The sequence below is a fragment of the Zosterops lateralis genome (genome assembly GCF_965231275.1).
Source record: "Zosterops lateralis genome assembly, chromosome: 5".
NCBI lineage: Eukaryota > Metazoa > Chordata > Aves > Passeriformes > Zosteropidae > Zosterops > Zosterops lateralis.
In genome coordinates, this window is record NC_139766.1 from 54,207,164 (window position 1) to 54,223,688 (window position 16,525).

General features: G+C 41.6%; 1 protein-coding gene across 2 annotated transcripts in view; it reads left to right on the forward strand.

The window, feature by feature from the left end:
• Positions 1-233: 233 nt before the first annotated feature.
• SNCA (synuclein alpha) overlaps positions 234-16,525 on the forward strand; it is a 61,887-nt gene continuing 45,595 nt past the window's right edge. Inside the window, exons 1-4 of one of the 2 annotated variants that reach the window (XM_083861974.1) lie at positions 234-287; positions 1,804-1,949; positions 8,378-8,419; positions 16,032-16,177. In XM_083861974.1, the coding sequence (XP_083718100.1) occupies positions 1,829-1,949; positions 8,378-8,419; positions 16,032-16,177 (309 nt within the window). In that variant the 5' untranslated portion in view covers positions 234-287; positions 1,804-1,828. Of the gene's footprint in view, positions 288-389; positions 504-1,803; positions 1,950-8,377; positions 8,420-16,031; positions 16,178-16,525 lie in introns of those variants that run through there. The other variant, XM_083861975.1, reaches the window with a different exon arrangement.

A 16,525-nucleotide genomic window follows, 5' to 3' on the forward strand; every position in this document is an offset into this window, starting at 1 on the left:
AACAGGTGCTCCCAGTTCATCACGCCTCCCACCTCACTGTCACGGAGAACGTGATAGGGTGGGCGCGGGGGGCTGGGCGGGGGGCGCACACTCACCAGGGAGCGAGATCCGCCGCTCCTCCCTCCCTCCCTCCCGCGGCGCATCCTCCCGCCCCCCGCCCTCGCCTCTGGCCGCCTGCGGGGCTGCGGCCGGGGTGGTGCCAGCAGAGCCGGCGGGCTCCGCGCCTCGGGATGTGCTGAGCAGGGCCCGCTCCGCTCCCGCCCCACGCTCGGAACGGGTCACCGGCGGTGAGTGCGGGCAGGGCGGGGCCGCGCGGGCGGGGAGCGCATGGAATTATAGCCATATAGATATATAATATCAGGGATAGCTGGGTAGATGCACCCTGTTGAGCATCCTCGTGCGGGCACGGGGGAGGGAGGGAGGGAGGGAGGGAGGAGGAGGCGGGCGCCGTGTCCGCGGGAGCCCCTGGGTGCCCAGATGGTCGCGCCGCTCTGCTCTCCTCGGTAGGTGCCTCGCTGTGTGCGTGTATTGATATGCATGGCTGTGTTTGAGTACGTGTAGGTACATTCACACACACATATATACGGGCGCGACGCCGTGCTCCCTTCCCTCCTCCCTCCCCAGGTGTCCATGTGTGTGGGATGCGGTCCCCAGGTGTCCGTGTGTGTGGGATGCGGTCCCCAGGTGTCCCCGCACCTGTCGCGGCGCTGCCCCGGGGACGGGGCGGTGGCGGGGCCGGAGGGTCCCGCGGGCCGGTTCTGCCTCCCCCAGCGCTGTGAGGCTGCAAGGCTGTAAGGCTGACACCCAGCACCGTGTGTAAGGGACCCCCTTCTCCATCCCCGGGGCGGCAGGTGCCGTGGGCAGCTCGGCTGGAGCACAATCGCCGCCTTTCTCCGCACGCTCGTCACGAGTTAGTGGAAAGCTGCGACAGCCCAGATCCTTCCTAGACATCCATTCCTCCTACTCAGCCTCTGGCAAAGAGGAGAAGATAACAGGCAGCACTTCTGTCTGTGTGGGTGGAGGAAGAGAAAGGGCTAGTGATAATGGATTTGTTGAAGGGACACTGATTCTGGGTTTTAATTACTGTTTCAGTGTAGCTAGCACTGGATTGAATTGCTGCCCGAGGACTCTCTTGGTAGCTTTAGTGCAGTGCTTTTAAAATCCTGTGTTCTTGCTTTTGCTTTTTAGTAAAATATTTTCTCAGTCGTGATGCAGGCAAGGAGCCCATTCAGGAAAACTCAGTTTCTGAAAGAATTGTGTGGACTGTGTGTAAAATGCTGGACTAATGGAAATGCAGCTTTTTTTTTTTTTTTTTTTTTTTTTTTTTTCTTCTAGTTTTGAATTGTAATGGCATTTTCTTACAAGTGAACACTTGTTATTTGTGAGAGGTTTTGGTTTATGTGGTTTGGTTTTCAGGTTGGGCTGTTTGTTTGGTTTTTTTAAGTTGGCTTTTTTTCTCTGGATGGGAGGTGGAGTATCATCAAATCACAGGGCTAAATCGTTCATTCAGCACATGAACAGAACTGTCCTCTGGGAGAAATGATGCCTTGATAGGCAAGGAGAGTACTTATATCAATGGAACCATCTTCCAATCAGAGTTGCATTACTGGCAACCTCTCTATAGGATTCTATGGAAATAAGGTATCTGTTTCATGTAGCTATGCAATTTGGGGGGTATAAATAATATCATTTTAAAGTAATTGTGTTCCCATTAGAATATTTTTCCCCTTTGTGGGATAAAAAGCTGAGGAAAAACCTTACTGAAAGTGTGTACTGTGTTTTGTTTTTTTTTGTTTTCTCTAGAGCTGTGTGAAGAAAGTCTTCAGCCATGGATGTGTTCATGAAAGGGCTTTCCAAGGCAAAGGAGGGAGTCGTAGCAGCAGCAGAAAAAACCAAGCAGGGTGTGGCAGAGGCAGCAGGAAAGACGAAAGAGGGAGTCCTCTATGTGGGTAGGTGGGCAGCAGAGAGCACACTGCTGATCAGTGCACCCAGACATTCACAGCTGGATCCTCATCAGACCTGTTCTTCTGCAAAAAAATATGTAATTGGTCATAGGAGAGGATTGTAAAAGAAACAAGAGGAAAGCTGTGCCTTCCTGAGCTCCGGTTCCTTGCAGCCAAGTGCCTCACAGTGCAGGTCATTGGCTGGCACTCCATGCAAGAAGTTTGCCAGATCAAGGCTGAAGGGATGGTTGGTACAGTAAAAATAAATTTGAAAAAAATATAAAAGCTGGAGGTGAAGGTGGCTTCCCAGCATTCTACAGAGCATGTGGGGCTTGCAAAGGATTTCAGGAGAAGACACTTGAGAGGTTAGCTCAGCAGTTGCGTAGCAGACATTGGTACATTGACAGTAACATTTTATATGGCAAAGTGTTATCTTCTGAAATTAGTCTCATGTTCTGTAATTACGATTATAAATTAATGATATTTTCCATGACTTCTCAAGGAAGAGCCTCTACAGCTAATGAAGTAGGGCAGGTAGATCCCAAGGCAGCAAAGCAGTTGTTAGTGTCTTATTCTAGGCTGCACAATTCTTGCATGGAGCCTGGGATAAAATTCTTTTCCAAAAACTGACTGGTACTTTCATGCATGATAGTCATCTTCTTTTAGCAAGTGTTGGGCTTTAGATGAGTGTCTTGCAAATGCTGTCATGAAAAATTCACAGAAAAACAATCTGCCAAGACTATATGAGTAAGTGGTTATTTCTCTTATTCATCAAATACAGCTAGTCTATAAAAGAATGGAGGGGGAAAAGGTACCTGTTTCTGTATTGTTGATTTTGTAGCAGGTAATGGGTACTGTGTGTACTGAGGGAGATGTGCACACATAACAGAGAGAAGTTAAACAGAGCTGAAAACCAGAGGCATTTCTTTTCAATGGGAGTACTGAGTTCTCTGGTATTCCAGTGCCTTTTTTGGATTCTCTCTACTGTTGCAGCCTAGTGCCAGTCTGTAAGAAATTATTTCTGCTCCAGATAGTGTGGACTACTCATTTGGAATATACTTCCCTCCCTTTTAAGCCATAGCAAAGCTCAGTGCTCTTGCCAACAGAAATGGCAGTAATTTTGAACACTAATTATACAATGAATCTACTTTAAAATGAGCATCTGCTCATTTTCAAGATATCAGAATAGATGTTCTTCCGCTCTATATTGTGGTTGATGCTGGAATTATTTTCCAGAAGTAGGATTTTCTTTTGTTTTCTTGTAGTGCTGCCCATGCTTCTGGGGTCATCAATTTCTTTATATTAAAAACCTGCATTGTGTGCTGAAGTAATCTTTGTGTCTGACCTGTTCTGCAGACCATAATAACATTTGAACCTAGTTCTGTTCCCGAAGGCAACAGATTTCCGGTTTTCTTTAGAGACTCTTTTGCTGAAGTTGAACTTTGGAGGTCAGGCTTGCTGTTTTTTGCAAGAATTTCAAGAAATTACTGGGGGCAGCAGGGCCTGGAGCAGTGATAGGGACCTGTGCATGTGACTATAGTAATGGTGGAATATCCTTCTCCCACCAAGTGCCTCCTTTTCAGGAGACAAGGCAACTGTGCATAGTTTGTCGTGCAGGTAAAAGAGCCTTTGGCTGGAAGCTGTCTCCAGAAGCTCTGGCAGCTTGTGTCCAGTTAATTGTGTGCTTGCCCATACAGGCAGGGCATTGCAACAAGTTCAGATAGGGAAAGGAGGAGCTGGATGTTTCTCTCTCTGCTTCCCAAGCACACAGCAGAGGTGTCTCTTCCCCATACAGCATTAGCAAAGGCCAGTGTGATAATCTTTTGTTCTGCAGGATGATAATGATTGCAGTGCAAAAGGTGGTGGAGCCCCTTTATGAGCAGAGGAGCAGCATAATTCATTAGGGCTCATGAAGACTTCTCACTCCCTTTTTTCTATAGTTGGGTTTTCAGATTTGAGATTCACAGCCAGATTATACTGTGAAAGCTGCCTGACATCTTGCAAAAAAGAACCTAACAACACTGGGCTGAGTGGGACCTGTTAATCATCTTCAGTTTCATAACATTCAGCCTCCAATAGCTGCTGGAGAATTAAAAAGATGCAGAGTCTTTGGTCCAGATCCCCTAGGTGATTCAGTTTCCCACTGAAATCAGTGCAATTTAAGCAAATATGGAAAACATCTGGACCTTTCTGTCCAGGCTGCTGTGTTAACTATTATATGAAAGACTATAACCTGGTTCTTAGAATAACCTAATTAAGTTATTCTTACCGAGTAGAATTAGGTTACTAGAATAACCTAATTCTATCTGTTAAGAGTTCTATTAACAACAGCTGCTGTTCGGGATGAAATACAGTCATTGTAGTTCTTTTATTCTTGTTTTAGTTTTAGCATTTTTTTGGCACAAGGAAAATCTCTCTTGGCAGAGGGAGAAACTTAGAGCAGTGTATTGGAGGACTAAGTAAGGAGTTGGGTTTTTTCCCTGTCCATGCTGAAGTCTCTGCTTTCTTTCTTCAGTCCACTGTCTGGCCTCCTTTTAAGTACCCAAGATACCTTCAATACGGTCTACAATGTGTTTTTTATGCTTTCAAGTATTGTTTGTTGTTTTTTTTTCCCCTTAAATTTCTCTGCCAATTGGCTTTAGCATTGGCCGACTGAAATTGTTGGTTCTCTCAACTCATTCAGGCACAGTATTAGGACCTCTCTTGATGTCAAAAAATGGCCTGGTCATGTTTTAGAAAGGACTGAGGCTCAGCAGGCATGTGTGTGCTGTAAATTTAAAACTGCTTCTTTCTGTATCCTTCAAGGGCTGTTAGTGTGAAGCAGAGAGGAAGTGAGTGGCAGTACTCTATTCCCCACTGGCTTTGAAGGCAGGAACTGAGTAAGAAGGATGTGCTTGCACACTGTGGGAGGACAGATAGAGATAATGCTATAGGCAATCTTGTCCTTCATATATTGCAGCTGTGTTAATTACAAAAGAGTGGGAAAATGCCTTGTCCTCACAGCTATGGATGTGATAAAAGAGTGAGTGAGGCGGTAGGGAATCATTTGGTGTCTGCTGGCCATGCTGTGAGGAGGAAGGGACAGGAGGTTGTTTGAGGGACAGACAAGGTTAGGTGGTGCTGGGGACAGGAATGAGTGAGCTGGAACTGCAGAAGGAAGAGAGAAGGAGAGAAAGGAGCCAGAGCTGTGTGGAGCTGCCAGTGGGAGACTACATATAAAAAGGTATGAGACTTTTAGACAGCAAGGTGCTGATGCTTGAAGCCTTTTTGGTGTCAGTCGTACCTCCTCTGTGAACACGCTCTTGGAGGTGCAGTGTTCAGGATGTCTGCTGAGCTTCATGTGTGCTTCCAGGGACGTGAAGTTTCTGCTCAGTTTACTCTTGAGTGCATGTTCAGTGCTCAGGAATGCAAGTTTCCAGTCTGGTTGTTTTTTGTGTGTGATAAGCTTGCAGAACAAAAGAATAGTTTATTAGCAGCTGGGTGGCTGACAGAGTTGTTTACTACTCCCTGTGCTGGCACATGGCCTTAGAGTAGAGCAGAGCAGTCATGACCTATTTGGCAAAGCCATCCTCCTCTCCCTTTTCATAATGTTTCTTATTTGCCTGTAGCCAGCAGAGTAGTTGAGGGACTCGGGTTCGGTCTGCTGGAATGATGGACTTCAGGACTTAGAAGCAAGTGTTTGCCTTAAATGTCAATTGCCCCTTCCTCCAATGTGAGTTTGTCTCCCAGTCTGTCACCAGCTCTGACTAAGCAATGTGAATAATCCATTGGCCTCTCAAATAGTCCAGAAATGAGTGTATTTGCAAAGTGCTGATACACTCCTTCATTCTGGCACAGTGACAACAATGATAATCAATCATTAAGAGACTCTATGGTGTTTTTTATAATTGAAATAAAAACCAAAATTGCTGTTTAGTGTTCTCCTTCTCTTCACACAGATGTCTATTATAGCTAGGAGAAGTAGCATTACCATCTACTACTATTGCTTCTTGGTTTAGGTTAGAGTCATGTTCCTTGGTATTTGTATTATCCCTACTCTGATTCCTCTGTTCCCCTTGTTATGCAGGGTACAATGTGCAAGACTGTTGCTATGTTGGGACTCTTGCTATGTCAGGATAAAAGACAGCTAGTTTCTCCTGGAAACAATGTGAACAACCAGCTTTCCTTTGTGGCCAGCCAGAAGTCATCTTACTGAATTCAACTGTTTTTATTTATAGGCCTGTTCTGGCAGATTCTAGTGATGATGTTGTAGCTGCGATGGCAGGAACAGCTTCTTGCATGCAAGTGTGCAGCAGTGGGGCAAGTACCCTTGAGTTCTAACATATGCTGTAGGGTCTGGAACACCAACCAGCTGGTTGTTTGCCAGTTAATGGATCTGGCTATACATATCTCTCTTCCATGTGGGTCTGTGAGCTGAGCTTTTTTAAAGAGAAGTCTCTCTTCTGCTAAAGAGACCAGCATTTCTGTTCGAGTTGTGGTTATAGCAGTGTTGTGTCTGGGCAAGTGCGGTAAGAATAGATTTGGAATAGGTCCCTCTGAAGATGTGTGTGTTGCACAGGACCTCAGGGAATTCTGTCATCCATTCCTTTCTGGCCTTCAGCAACTGAGTACTTGCTAATTCACAGGTTTCCATGTCTTTAATGGCTTGGCTTGTAAACAGTCAGTTCAACAACAATGGATGAGATATTGGCCAGAGCTAACAATGCCTTCAAAAGCATGTGTTTAATATTAAGTATTCCAATAGACACACTGTAAGCCTACAGTGGTGCTTAGTTGCTAAAAGTCAGTAGAACTATCATCTGCTTGAATTTCATCCTGTGGTTTTCTTCTTCAGGTCTCATGGGCATATGAAATTGACAACTGAAGTCCCAAAACAAGTCCTTAGGCGTGAACACATTGCATATAATAAAGCTTCTGATTGTTCAATGATAAATATTTTTCAGTGAGAGAAAGTGAACTTTTTTAAAAGATAGAATTGAAATAAAGAGGAGGAAGAAGACTTCTTAGCTGTTTAACCTCATAACTGGCTCAAGGAACAGTTCCTTTTACTCAAGGCAGTATGTTTTTTCCTTGTATTTCTCAGGAATTATTATTCTACTCTTGCTCATGGGTAAGAGACCCTTTTCAATCATGTAATCAATCTAATAGTGCCAGAACTACATGGCTAAAGTTCCATGAATTTGCACTAGTAGCAAGTGGGACATATTGATGAATGAGCTTATATTGTGTTTCTGTGTTTAGTTGTATTATTGCAAAGAATTTTGGACAAAAAGTTGCTTTTCTCTAATATTTTTCTGCTTATGCCTTTTCTTATCTTAGAGGTGTAAAGCTAGAAGTATAAATTATAATGTCTCAAATACTGAATGACAGCAAAAAATTTGCTTTACAAGTAAGGTCATTTCTATGTTGGTAAGAAAAATAAAATGTCATCCTATGTCTGGCAGACTAGGTAAAATGATTAACTAGGAGTCATAAACTCCCTTAATTGCACATTGTTAAGCATCACAGTCCACAGATGGATACTAATCCCTGAAATGTAGCCAAATTATGGAACCTGACAAGGGCAAGTAGAGGGCTGGTAGGGAAAAAGACACCCCTTTGTTTTAAACAGCAGTATGTGCTAGTTTATTTCTCTTCCCCTTAAAGACACAGGAGATTGTTCCCTTTCAGGCAGCATGGTGAAAAGTCATGGGGTTTTTGTGTGGGTGCTGCAGAAATCAGTTTGGTCTTCTGTGTGGCACAGTTATATTGCTGACACAGGTGGGTTATGCATCAGTCTAGCACAAGTTCCAGGTTGCTTCCTGCAATTCATATGTGATCTGTGACAACAAGAACAGTGGATACAGACCTTGGGTGTGACCTGGGGGGCATTTTCACATTGAAATCCTATCTACTGCTTAAAGTTGTTTCTTTGGATTAGTTGGTGTCTAAATCTGGCTAGCACTTCCAGGTCCCCATCTATTTAACCTCTAGGCCTTTCTGTAGCTCAGTGTAGTGGTTGTCAAGCCCTGCAGACCGAGCAAAGATGAAATTTCAAGGATCTTCTAGAAACTTTGGCTCACAGCTTCTACAAATGCATGTATGATCCTCCTTAGGATTTTAACGTGGTTTCTGTGCAGAGTCATCCATGTGAGTGTTCCAAGTGGGAGGCCTAGCACAGCTATTCAGAACATGGCAAGCAAGTCTATGTATTGCAGGAGTGTTTCCAGCATTATTCACCTTTCTACAGTCAATACCCATCCATGCAGTTGTTCTTTACTGGTGGTTTTGCTTCTTCCCTTGAACTGAATTTATTTTTAATTTCTTTTAATAACCTTGGAAAGTATTGTATGCAACGGTATTCAGTCTACATATTAATCCCTCTTTACCATCGATCTAGTCTTTACCAGTACTTAAGAGTATGCATTTTCAAACTAATATTTCTCTTTGTTTAGGTTCCAGGACCAAGGAAGGAGTTGTTCATGGTGTTACAACAGGTAAGATAATTATCTCTTGATTTCAGCTTCTTTCCTGCATGAGATTAACCAGCCATTTTGCTACTAAAATTCTGGGTTTTTGAGAGCACTACAATTTATGAAAGCTGGAAGACCATAGGAAAATTGAGAGATCTGCTTGGGTGGGAAGACTGAATGGAAATTACTTACAAGAAAGCAACAAATTTTAGAGTTTTGATTTGAATTTATCACAATTATGAGTGTTTCAATATTTTTTTTAACTGACTAACCTCTCAGTAGCAAGAGCACTTTCCAACTTGGAATTTAATGCCAGGCATGTATTTTCACAACAGCATTTCTACACCAAGAAAGAGTAAATTTGCATTTTAAATTGATTTGCAGGGATCATTTTAGGTATGAACCGAAACCAGTAACCAATAATTTGTTTTAAGGGGCAAAATGAATGGAAGTCTTTGATATCTACAGAGCGCAGAAAAGTCTTAGTTGACCACAGGGCATTGAATAAAATGTATAATTTTCTGCTGTAGAATGTGGGAGTTCTGGAGATGTGAAGAGAATGTATAGTCAAGCAATTTAAGTTGTTTTTCTCCTAACAAATAAGATAATAGAAAAGGATTTATTTTTCCTCAGTGTGCAGCCAATGTATCATTCAGCTCACATATCAGTGCATCATTGTGCTCACATAAGCCAAGGCAAAGGATAAACAGTGGTAGGTAAACAAATGTCAGTACTTAATGCACAACCCACATAAATGGTTGAAAAGTTAGTCAAGAGTATTTCTAGTAACAAGATGGAACAGAATATTGAGGATAGTCCTTCAGCTTTTAGCCTCAGGCTGAGCATGCTCTGTTGTTATGAGATTTGAAATCTCAGCTTGTTAGACCTCAATTAAGAGAACTATTCAGAGGGATCATTACTATGACCAGTAGAGAATTGCAGTAGATGAGATTTGGGGCGCATATATCGAGTATCATCGCAGATGTGGGAGCAGCAACTAACAGCACTAGGAAGCAAGTTAATAGAGGTGACGTTTCCCAAGCTGGGATGTGGTAGAATCAAAGTCAAGGACGTTTGCACACATATGAAATGTGCTGAAGCACTGGGATTCTAGTGGGCTAGCTCAGTGGGGGACTTCTTCCTCATCCTGAAAGAAACTACTGATCTCAAATGCTGTACCTCTCTTTATGTGATGGCAGTATATTTAGTTAGGCAGGAAATTTTCAGAAGATGAATAGAATTTTTAACGGGTTTGAAAATATGTTAAATTTTCTTCTGGAAGGTACAAAACAGACTGTAAAGCCAAACATAAGGGGAACACATCTGTTATGTGCTGTGCCTGTGAATAGAAAATTTGAAAAAGTTACTGTTGATGTTAGGCAAAACAGTAGCTGCTCCTCACACAGTTTAGGAAACAGGTGATACAAAGTGAAATGCCCAAAACTTGGGAATAATGGGTATGGTGCCACAGTTTGCTTCCTTCTGGCCTTACAAGCTGTTTGAGAGGAGTTTGGCTGTTGAATGAAAATGGAAAATGAACAGGTTGAAGTATGGCAGTGAGAAGAGAAGACTTCAGGCAAAATCTAGAGATCATGGGTTCCAAAATGAAACAATATGGATTTGCTTGTGTAAGAACAGAGGAAGTGCTTGGAAACATTTTAAGAATAAAAAAATAATAGCAAGCCTATAAATAGTTCTTCTGGCAGGAAGAGAAGGTAGACAAAACCAGATTTGGATTCACTGTAGTGATTCTGTGAGGTATAACATGAAGACAAACGCTGGTGAAGTTGCTGTAGAAATCAAATCCATTTAAATCAATGCTGTTAAAGTTGATGTGACAAAAATGCCTTTTAAGTCCCTTGTGAAGACCTACTTGTCTCTTCATATGCCTGGGAGTTCACAAATTGTGCTGGTCTTATGATATTAACTCCTCAGTACATCATGTGAAACCTGAGGTGAAATAAACACTTCATCATGTAAATAAAAATGGTTTGAGAGGTTGGAGACAGTCAGATAAAAACTAGAATCACAAATCAAAATGAGTGTTCAGTTTTGCAGACAGTCTTTTTTTAATGTCTGAGGTCCAAAATCTTGATAGTTTTGCTATCTTTAAATAAATTGTGATTTAACCCTCTATGCTGGTGAAATGGCTGTGAAGTGACACACCTTAAAGGGCTAAAAAAACCTAAATGGATCCTTCAGTCAGTTAATTTCTAAACCCAGAATTAATAGACTGAGGTGTTTCATGCTTTAAATGTGACCTGATTGTACCAGGTTTAGTGACATCAAGATACTGTGAAATGAGGATTCCAGGCTGTGATTCACAGGAATATGGTGAGTGTTGTCAGGTCACCTTCTCTCTGAACCTCTGATGATAAAGCAGCTTTGCTTATTGGTTTTATGGTGTATGCTTGTGTTTAGAGTTGCCTTCCTAATTAAATTATCTCCTAGCCTTTGACTATAAATGCATAATTCACCTATCTTACTTATCTCCCAGAAATGAATGGTATCAAAGATGAAACATTTACAGTCTATCTTGTGATATTCTAAATAAAGCACTATTTGTAAATAAGTCAGGGCAAAAGAACTTAGTCCTTCCATCATGTGAATAAAGACACAATATTGAGAGTAGCAAATCATAGTCAAGTGTTTTGCTTAATTCTTTTATCTGATCATTCGTGTTCTTAACATTCTTAGTCATTGGTATTCCTGGTCATTAACTCCAACAGGTATCTTACAGAAAACTGCATAAATTAAGGAACCACCATATTTATGGCACTTTGTAAATGAATTCTTCAAGTACTTGAGACCAACTTACTGTTTGAAATACTTACTCAAAAGTGTATTTGGTACAATAAGAATAAGTTAATTAATTCAGTGAAATTCTGTGGTTTGATTCTACTTTTATTGTTCAAGGTTGAAAGTAACTACTTATTTTGAATTGCTCCAGAGGTTTTACATTGATACTGTATGCTACCGGTTGTCTGTAATAAGTGGTGAAAAGAAACTACAATGCTAATACTTTTTGCAGTGCTGTAGTCAGTATTAGAACTTAAACTCAAAGTTAGCCTTGGTGTGGTCATTGTACACTGTCCCAGGGTCATTTAATGGAATGGACAGTCTCTGCATAGATAAAGGAGGTAATCAGGCCATAGCACAGCAAGGCTCTGCAGAAGCTGGTTTACTCTGGTTCCCAACACTGTGATGCAAAGCAGATATCAATTTTACAAAGACTTAATGGCTTAAGATCATTAAGGAACCTGGTATTCAGGTAAATTAAATAAGTTGGAATCAAGCCCCTGTACTCTGAACTGATTTCCTTGTGAACACTTAATGCTTTCCCCATTACTACTTAGTGTAGCAATAAAATACATGAGACTGGAAACCCATTTTGGTTTTTTTTCTCCTGTTGTGCGGTTTTCAGAGCTGGAGGGTCACCAGGCTGGAGCTCATTATCAGAGTTGCTCTGGTAATGATGTTGATGTTTAGTTATCCCTTAGGGACAGGAAAGAAGATGCTCTCCTTACTATGATTGCTTTTGCCAATCTGTGCGATTTATATAGTTTGCTGAATTTATCTTCATGGCTGTGACTTTTGAAGCAGTGAGATATCTTCCATGGTAACTCCTGTGTCAGCTTTCTTATGCTGTGTCTGAGTGTCAGATTTGCCTGGGATGGAGCATAGGCACACAGTTGTGGTGATTGGGAATGGGGCTGTGACTGAGCCTCATCCCTAATAGGCTACAGCTGTGTAGGACAGGTGAACAATGTTGAAGGTAAAGGAACACAGAATGCTGAGGTGCACCTGACCAATCACAAAGGGTAGAGAGGGCACACAGGTGTAATGCATGTAAGATGAGTAGTATAAAAAGTTGTACTGAAGAACAGTGAAGTGCTGGTGCTTGGAGCCTTCTTTGGTGTCAGTTGTACCTCCTCCATCAATGGAGGTAACTTTCTTCATAGTACCTGGTATGGAGCTGTTTGGGATTTGTGCTGGAACCAGTGTTGATAACACAGGCACATTGCAGTTATCCCTGAGCAGAGATTACACATCAAGGTATTTTCTGCTTCACAACTTGCCCCACCAGTGAGGAGATTGGGGGTTCACAAGGAAGGGGGAAGACATAGCCAGGACAGCTGACCCTGGTTGACCAGAAGGATATTCCACACTGTATGGCATCATACTGAGCAGTAAGACAGTGGGGAAGGTTGATGGGGATCATCTGCTTGGGGACTGGCTGGGCATTGGTTGGTTGGTGGTGAGCAATTGTTTTAATTTGCATCACCTGTGGAATTTATCTTTTCCTTTATTTTCCTTTTTATTAAATTTTTTTTATTGCTATTATTTTATTTCAATTGAACTGTACTTAGCCCATGGATTTTTCTTACTTCTACCCTTCCAGTTCTCCTCCTCCCCATCCTGCTGGGGGAAGAAGTGAATGAGCAGTTGTGTGGTGCTTAGTTGCCAGCTGGGGTTAAACCATGGCTGTCTGAAATAGAAGCAGTCTTAAGTATACTGCTTTTTTTATTACTTTTATCAGTATCTTATTGCTTTGCCAGTACCAGTGTTAGTGGCCTGATTCTTTCCTTTTTCATTTGAGTTTGTATGTACTAAGCTTTTCCTAGGATAATGTGTTTCTGGGAGGAAGAAACGGGCTTCAGACAGTGCCTTCCCAAAATACTGTTATGGGAGCAGCAGCCACTGGATAGTTGCTCTTGGCAGGTGGTTGTACTTGCCATGACAACATAGTATAAGAAATGTGGGTATAATAACAGCATTGAGAGTCAGGTGGTTTATGCTGCAGCATCCATAGTGCACTCGATTCCACTGTTTCTTGATATTTTGAGGTGCATTTGCTTTAAGAGTGGAGATAATGAAACTAATTGTGCCTGTGACAATCAACACACTGCAACCATTCTTCATGATTTTTCAGAAAGGATGAATCTGGTCAAGGCCAACTGAGCCCTTGTCAGCATCAAGCCTACTGAATTTGTCCTTTGTGTTCTGCCATTCAATGTATTTTGGAAAGGGGAGTTTTCAAAACCAATGTGTCACTTGCATACAAAAAATTTTAATAGAATGAAAGGACCCTGAATTTGAGAATCATAGAATGGTTTGGGTAGGAAAAGATCTTAAAGATTCTGATTCAAACCCCCTTACATGGGCAGAAATGCCTTCTGCTAGACCAGGTTGCTCATGGCTCCCTGGCCTTGAGCATTTCCAGGGATGGGACATCCACAGCTTATCTGGGCAATCTGTGCCAATGCCTCACCACCCTCACAGTAAAGAATTTCCTCCATATGTAAATCTATTATCTTTTAGTTTGAAGTCATCTACTCCTGCCCTGTCCCAACATGATCCTGTCATAAGTCCCTCTCCACCTTTCTTGTAGGGTTGTAGGTAATGCAGGGGCACAATTAAGGTCTCAACAGCTCTCCCTCTGTCTTCATAGGAGGGGTGCTCTATCCCTCTGAATGTCATGGTGGCATCCCCTGCACTCACTCCATCAGGCCTGTGTCTGTCCTGTGCTGGGCCCCCAGAGCTGATACAGCATTGCAGGTGGGGTCTCACCAGTGAAGAGGGGCAGAATCCCCTCCCTTGACTTGCTGGTTATGCTGGTCTGGATGCACCCCATGATCTATCCCAGAAAATGAATGAAACAGAAGAAAAATAAAAAGCAGTACTGAAACGTACCCAAAACATAACTCCTTTTCTTATAGTGTTTTTTTTTTTTTGTTTTTTGTTTTTTTTTTTAATTTAAGTATTTATTGGAAAACTGGATTTTTGAATCTACTTTTATGAGATGCTGCTTTATTTTTTAGAATTCTTTTTGCCATTTGGAACAACATGAAAGAGTTTGTTTCATAGTGTTACTCAGTTTCTTTCTGGAAGACTCCAAGCACAATCAGGTCTCACTAGGCTTTGCAAGATACAGTGTGTTATGAGGACACACATCTTAAGATAAGTTTGCAAAAACTATGGAAATCTTCCTTATATGAATTTCATGCATAGAATCCAAAGTTTTTTGTAGTCAGTAGCTGGTAATAATTAAATGGGGCATCTTAATAGATGCCTTTTTGCACTTGCTAGCATTAAGTCAAACCTTCCCTGAGGGCAGTGTTTGCTTTTCCACAAAACCCACCTTTGATTATATTTTTTTTCCCTGAAAAAAGCATAGCAGTAGAGTAGTGGATGTATACAATGAGACTTCTCATGAACTTTTAGATAATTAGCATGTATAATGTGGGAGATATTTGAAACAGGCTTTTTCTGTTTCTAATTTCAGACAATGTGTAGTCTGTTGTTCTACTCTCTAATGAGAGCTCCTGGTCATAATAGAGATAATACTTAATTAGTTATTAACTTTTCCCTTTAATTTAGCTAGAATGAGCATTAAATTATCTGCTTCCATTTTCAGTCAGCAGATACTTATAATTCAGGTCTATAATAAAAGTTGCATATTAGTCATGATGTCTAGCTTTCTAGCTTTTTCCTAATTTTTGTTATTTAATGTCATTCATAGCAATGCATGCTGCCTGCCCTGTGATATGAATATGATGCTCTTTATGTAAGGAATTAAAGAAATGCAATTTATCCAGAGTGTCTAATTCTCATATGTGCTTCCCAAAAAAAGACTCAAATGGTGGGCTCACTTTGAAGAAGACTCTGTCCCATGCTCATAAAGGATGCAGATAAAGCAATGAATACCTTATATGGATTGGATGGGATTTAGCCTGAAGGAACATATAGGGTTGGTTAGAACAGCAAAATATGATGGATGTTTTTGAAGAACGTTGTTGTTTAGAGGACTACGTGTGTGTTTTGCTAAAAAATCTGGGTACGTAACTTGAAGGCATGAAGTCATTCCATCCATTTTCTTAGAGCAGTTCCACTGTAGTTCAAGCTGCTGTCAGAAAGAGCCTTTGGGGATGAATGAGCAGACAAACCCCAGTGATATTCTGAAAGGTAGAATGGCAGCTGCTGATGTATATGTAGGCTAAATGAGTTGTTGTTTCCCTGGGGCTTGGAAGTTGGCTATTAATCCAGTTTGCTTTGGCATTCAGTATTTTTATGAATTAGTATATTATGTATCAGCATTGGTGCAAAAATCTCAAGGGAGTCAGATAAAAGATTCTGTTTGAAATTCTTGGTTGAGCATTGATAGAAATGCCCTTTAATGAAATATGTCTTAGAAAATAAATATAAAAACAATAATCAATGTTTTTTGAGTCTGATGCAACAAATCTTGTCTTCCATGCTCTGTATCATGCAGCAAGTGTTTGGTGGACTAATTGGACTGCATTTCAAAACTAGAATATATTATACAGTGAGATGTATGTAGTAAGAGCTCCTAAATAATGCCTTTTCTTCCCTGAAGTGCAGTTAGACATGAATGAAAATGTCAGATGTCTTTCACATGAAAGAAATTGAGCCCCAGCTAAGGTTTATTTTTACCTCTGCTGCTCCAGCATTACCAGATGGATAGTTTAATTTCTTAAGATCCACTTGGGGTACAGAAAATGTAATGGCCTTATGACTTTTCATGATGTTGGGCTGTCAGTGATAAATTCTCTGAAAAACTTACAGCTCCCACTGGTATAATGTGGTTTTTTTTCCATTTTCTGCCTCTCCTCAGTGGCTGAGAAGACCAAAGAGCAGGTGTCTAATGTTGGGGGAGCTGTGGTGACAGGAGTGACGGCGGTGGCACAGAAGACGGTGGAAGGAGCAGGGAACATCGCTGCAGCCACTGGCTTGGTGAAGAAGGATCAGTTGGCCAAACAGGTTTGTTTATTTACAGTCTTTTCCAGGTGAAGAAGTGAGCAATGAAAGGCTCATGAACTGAGAGGCAGATGGAGTTTTTTCTGTCTCTCAGCCGTATGAATGCAGGATCACTTGTGTTGTGCCAAACGAACAGCAAAGATGATGTCTGCTGTTTATAGCTTGTATTTTGAGTGACTTGTAGGATCTGGGAACTTGAGTGGGATTAGGCATGGAACTATTCTGAAACGTCTTAGTTAACTTGGATCATGGTTTAAAGTGTGATCTTGTGGTGGTTCTGAACCTAGCAGCCTCTAGTGGAAGCCAGCTGCTGTAGGATAGCTGTTTAGTTTTGTGGAAATGTAACTTTTT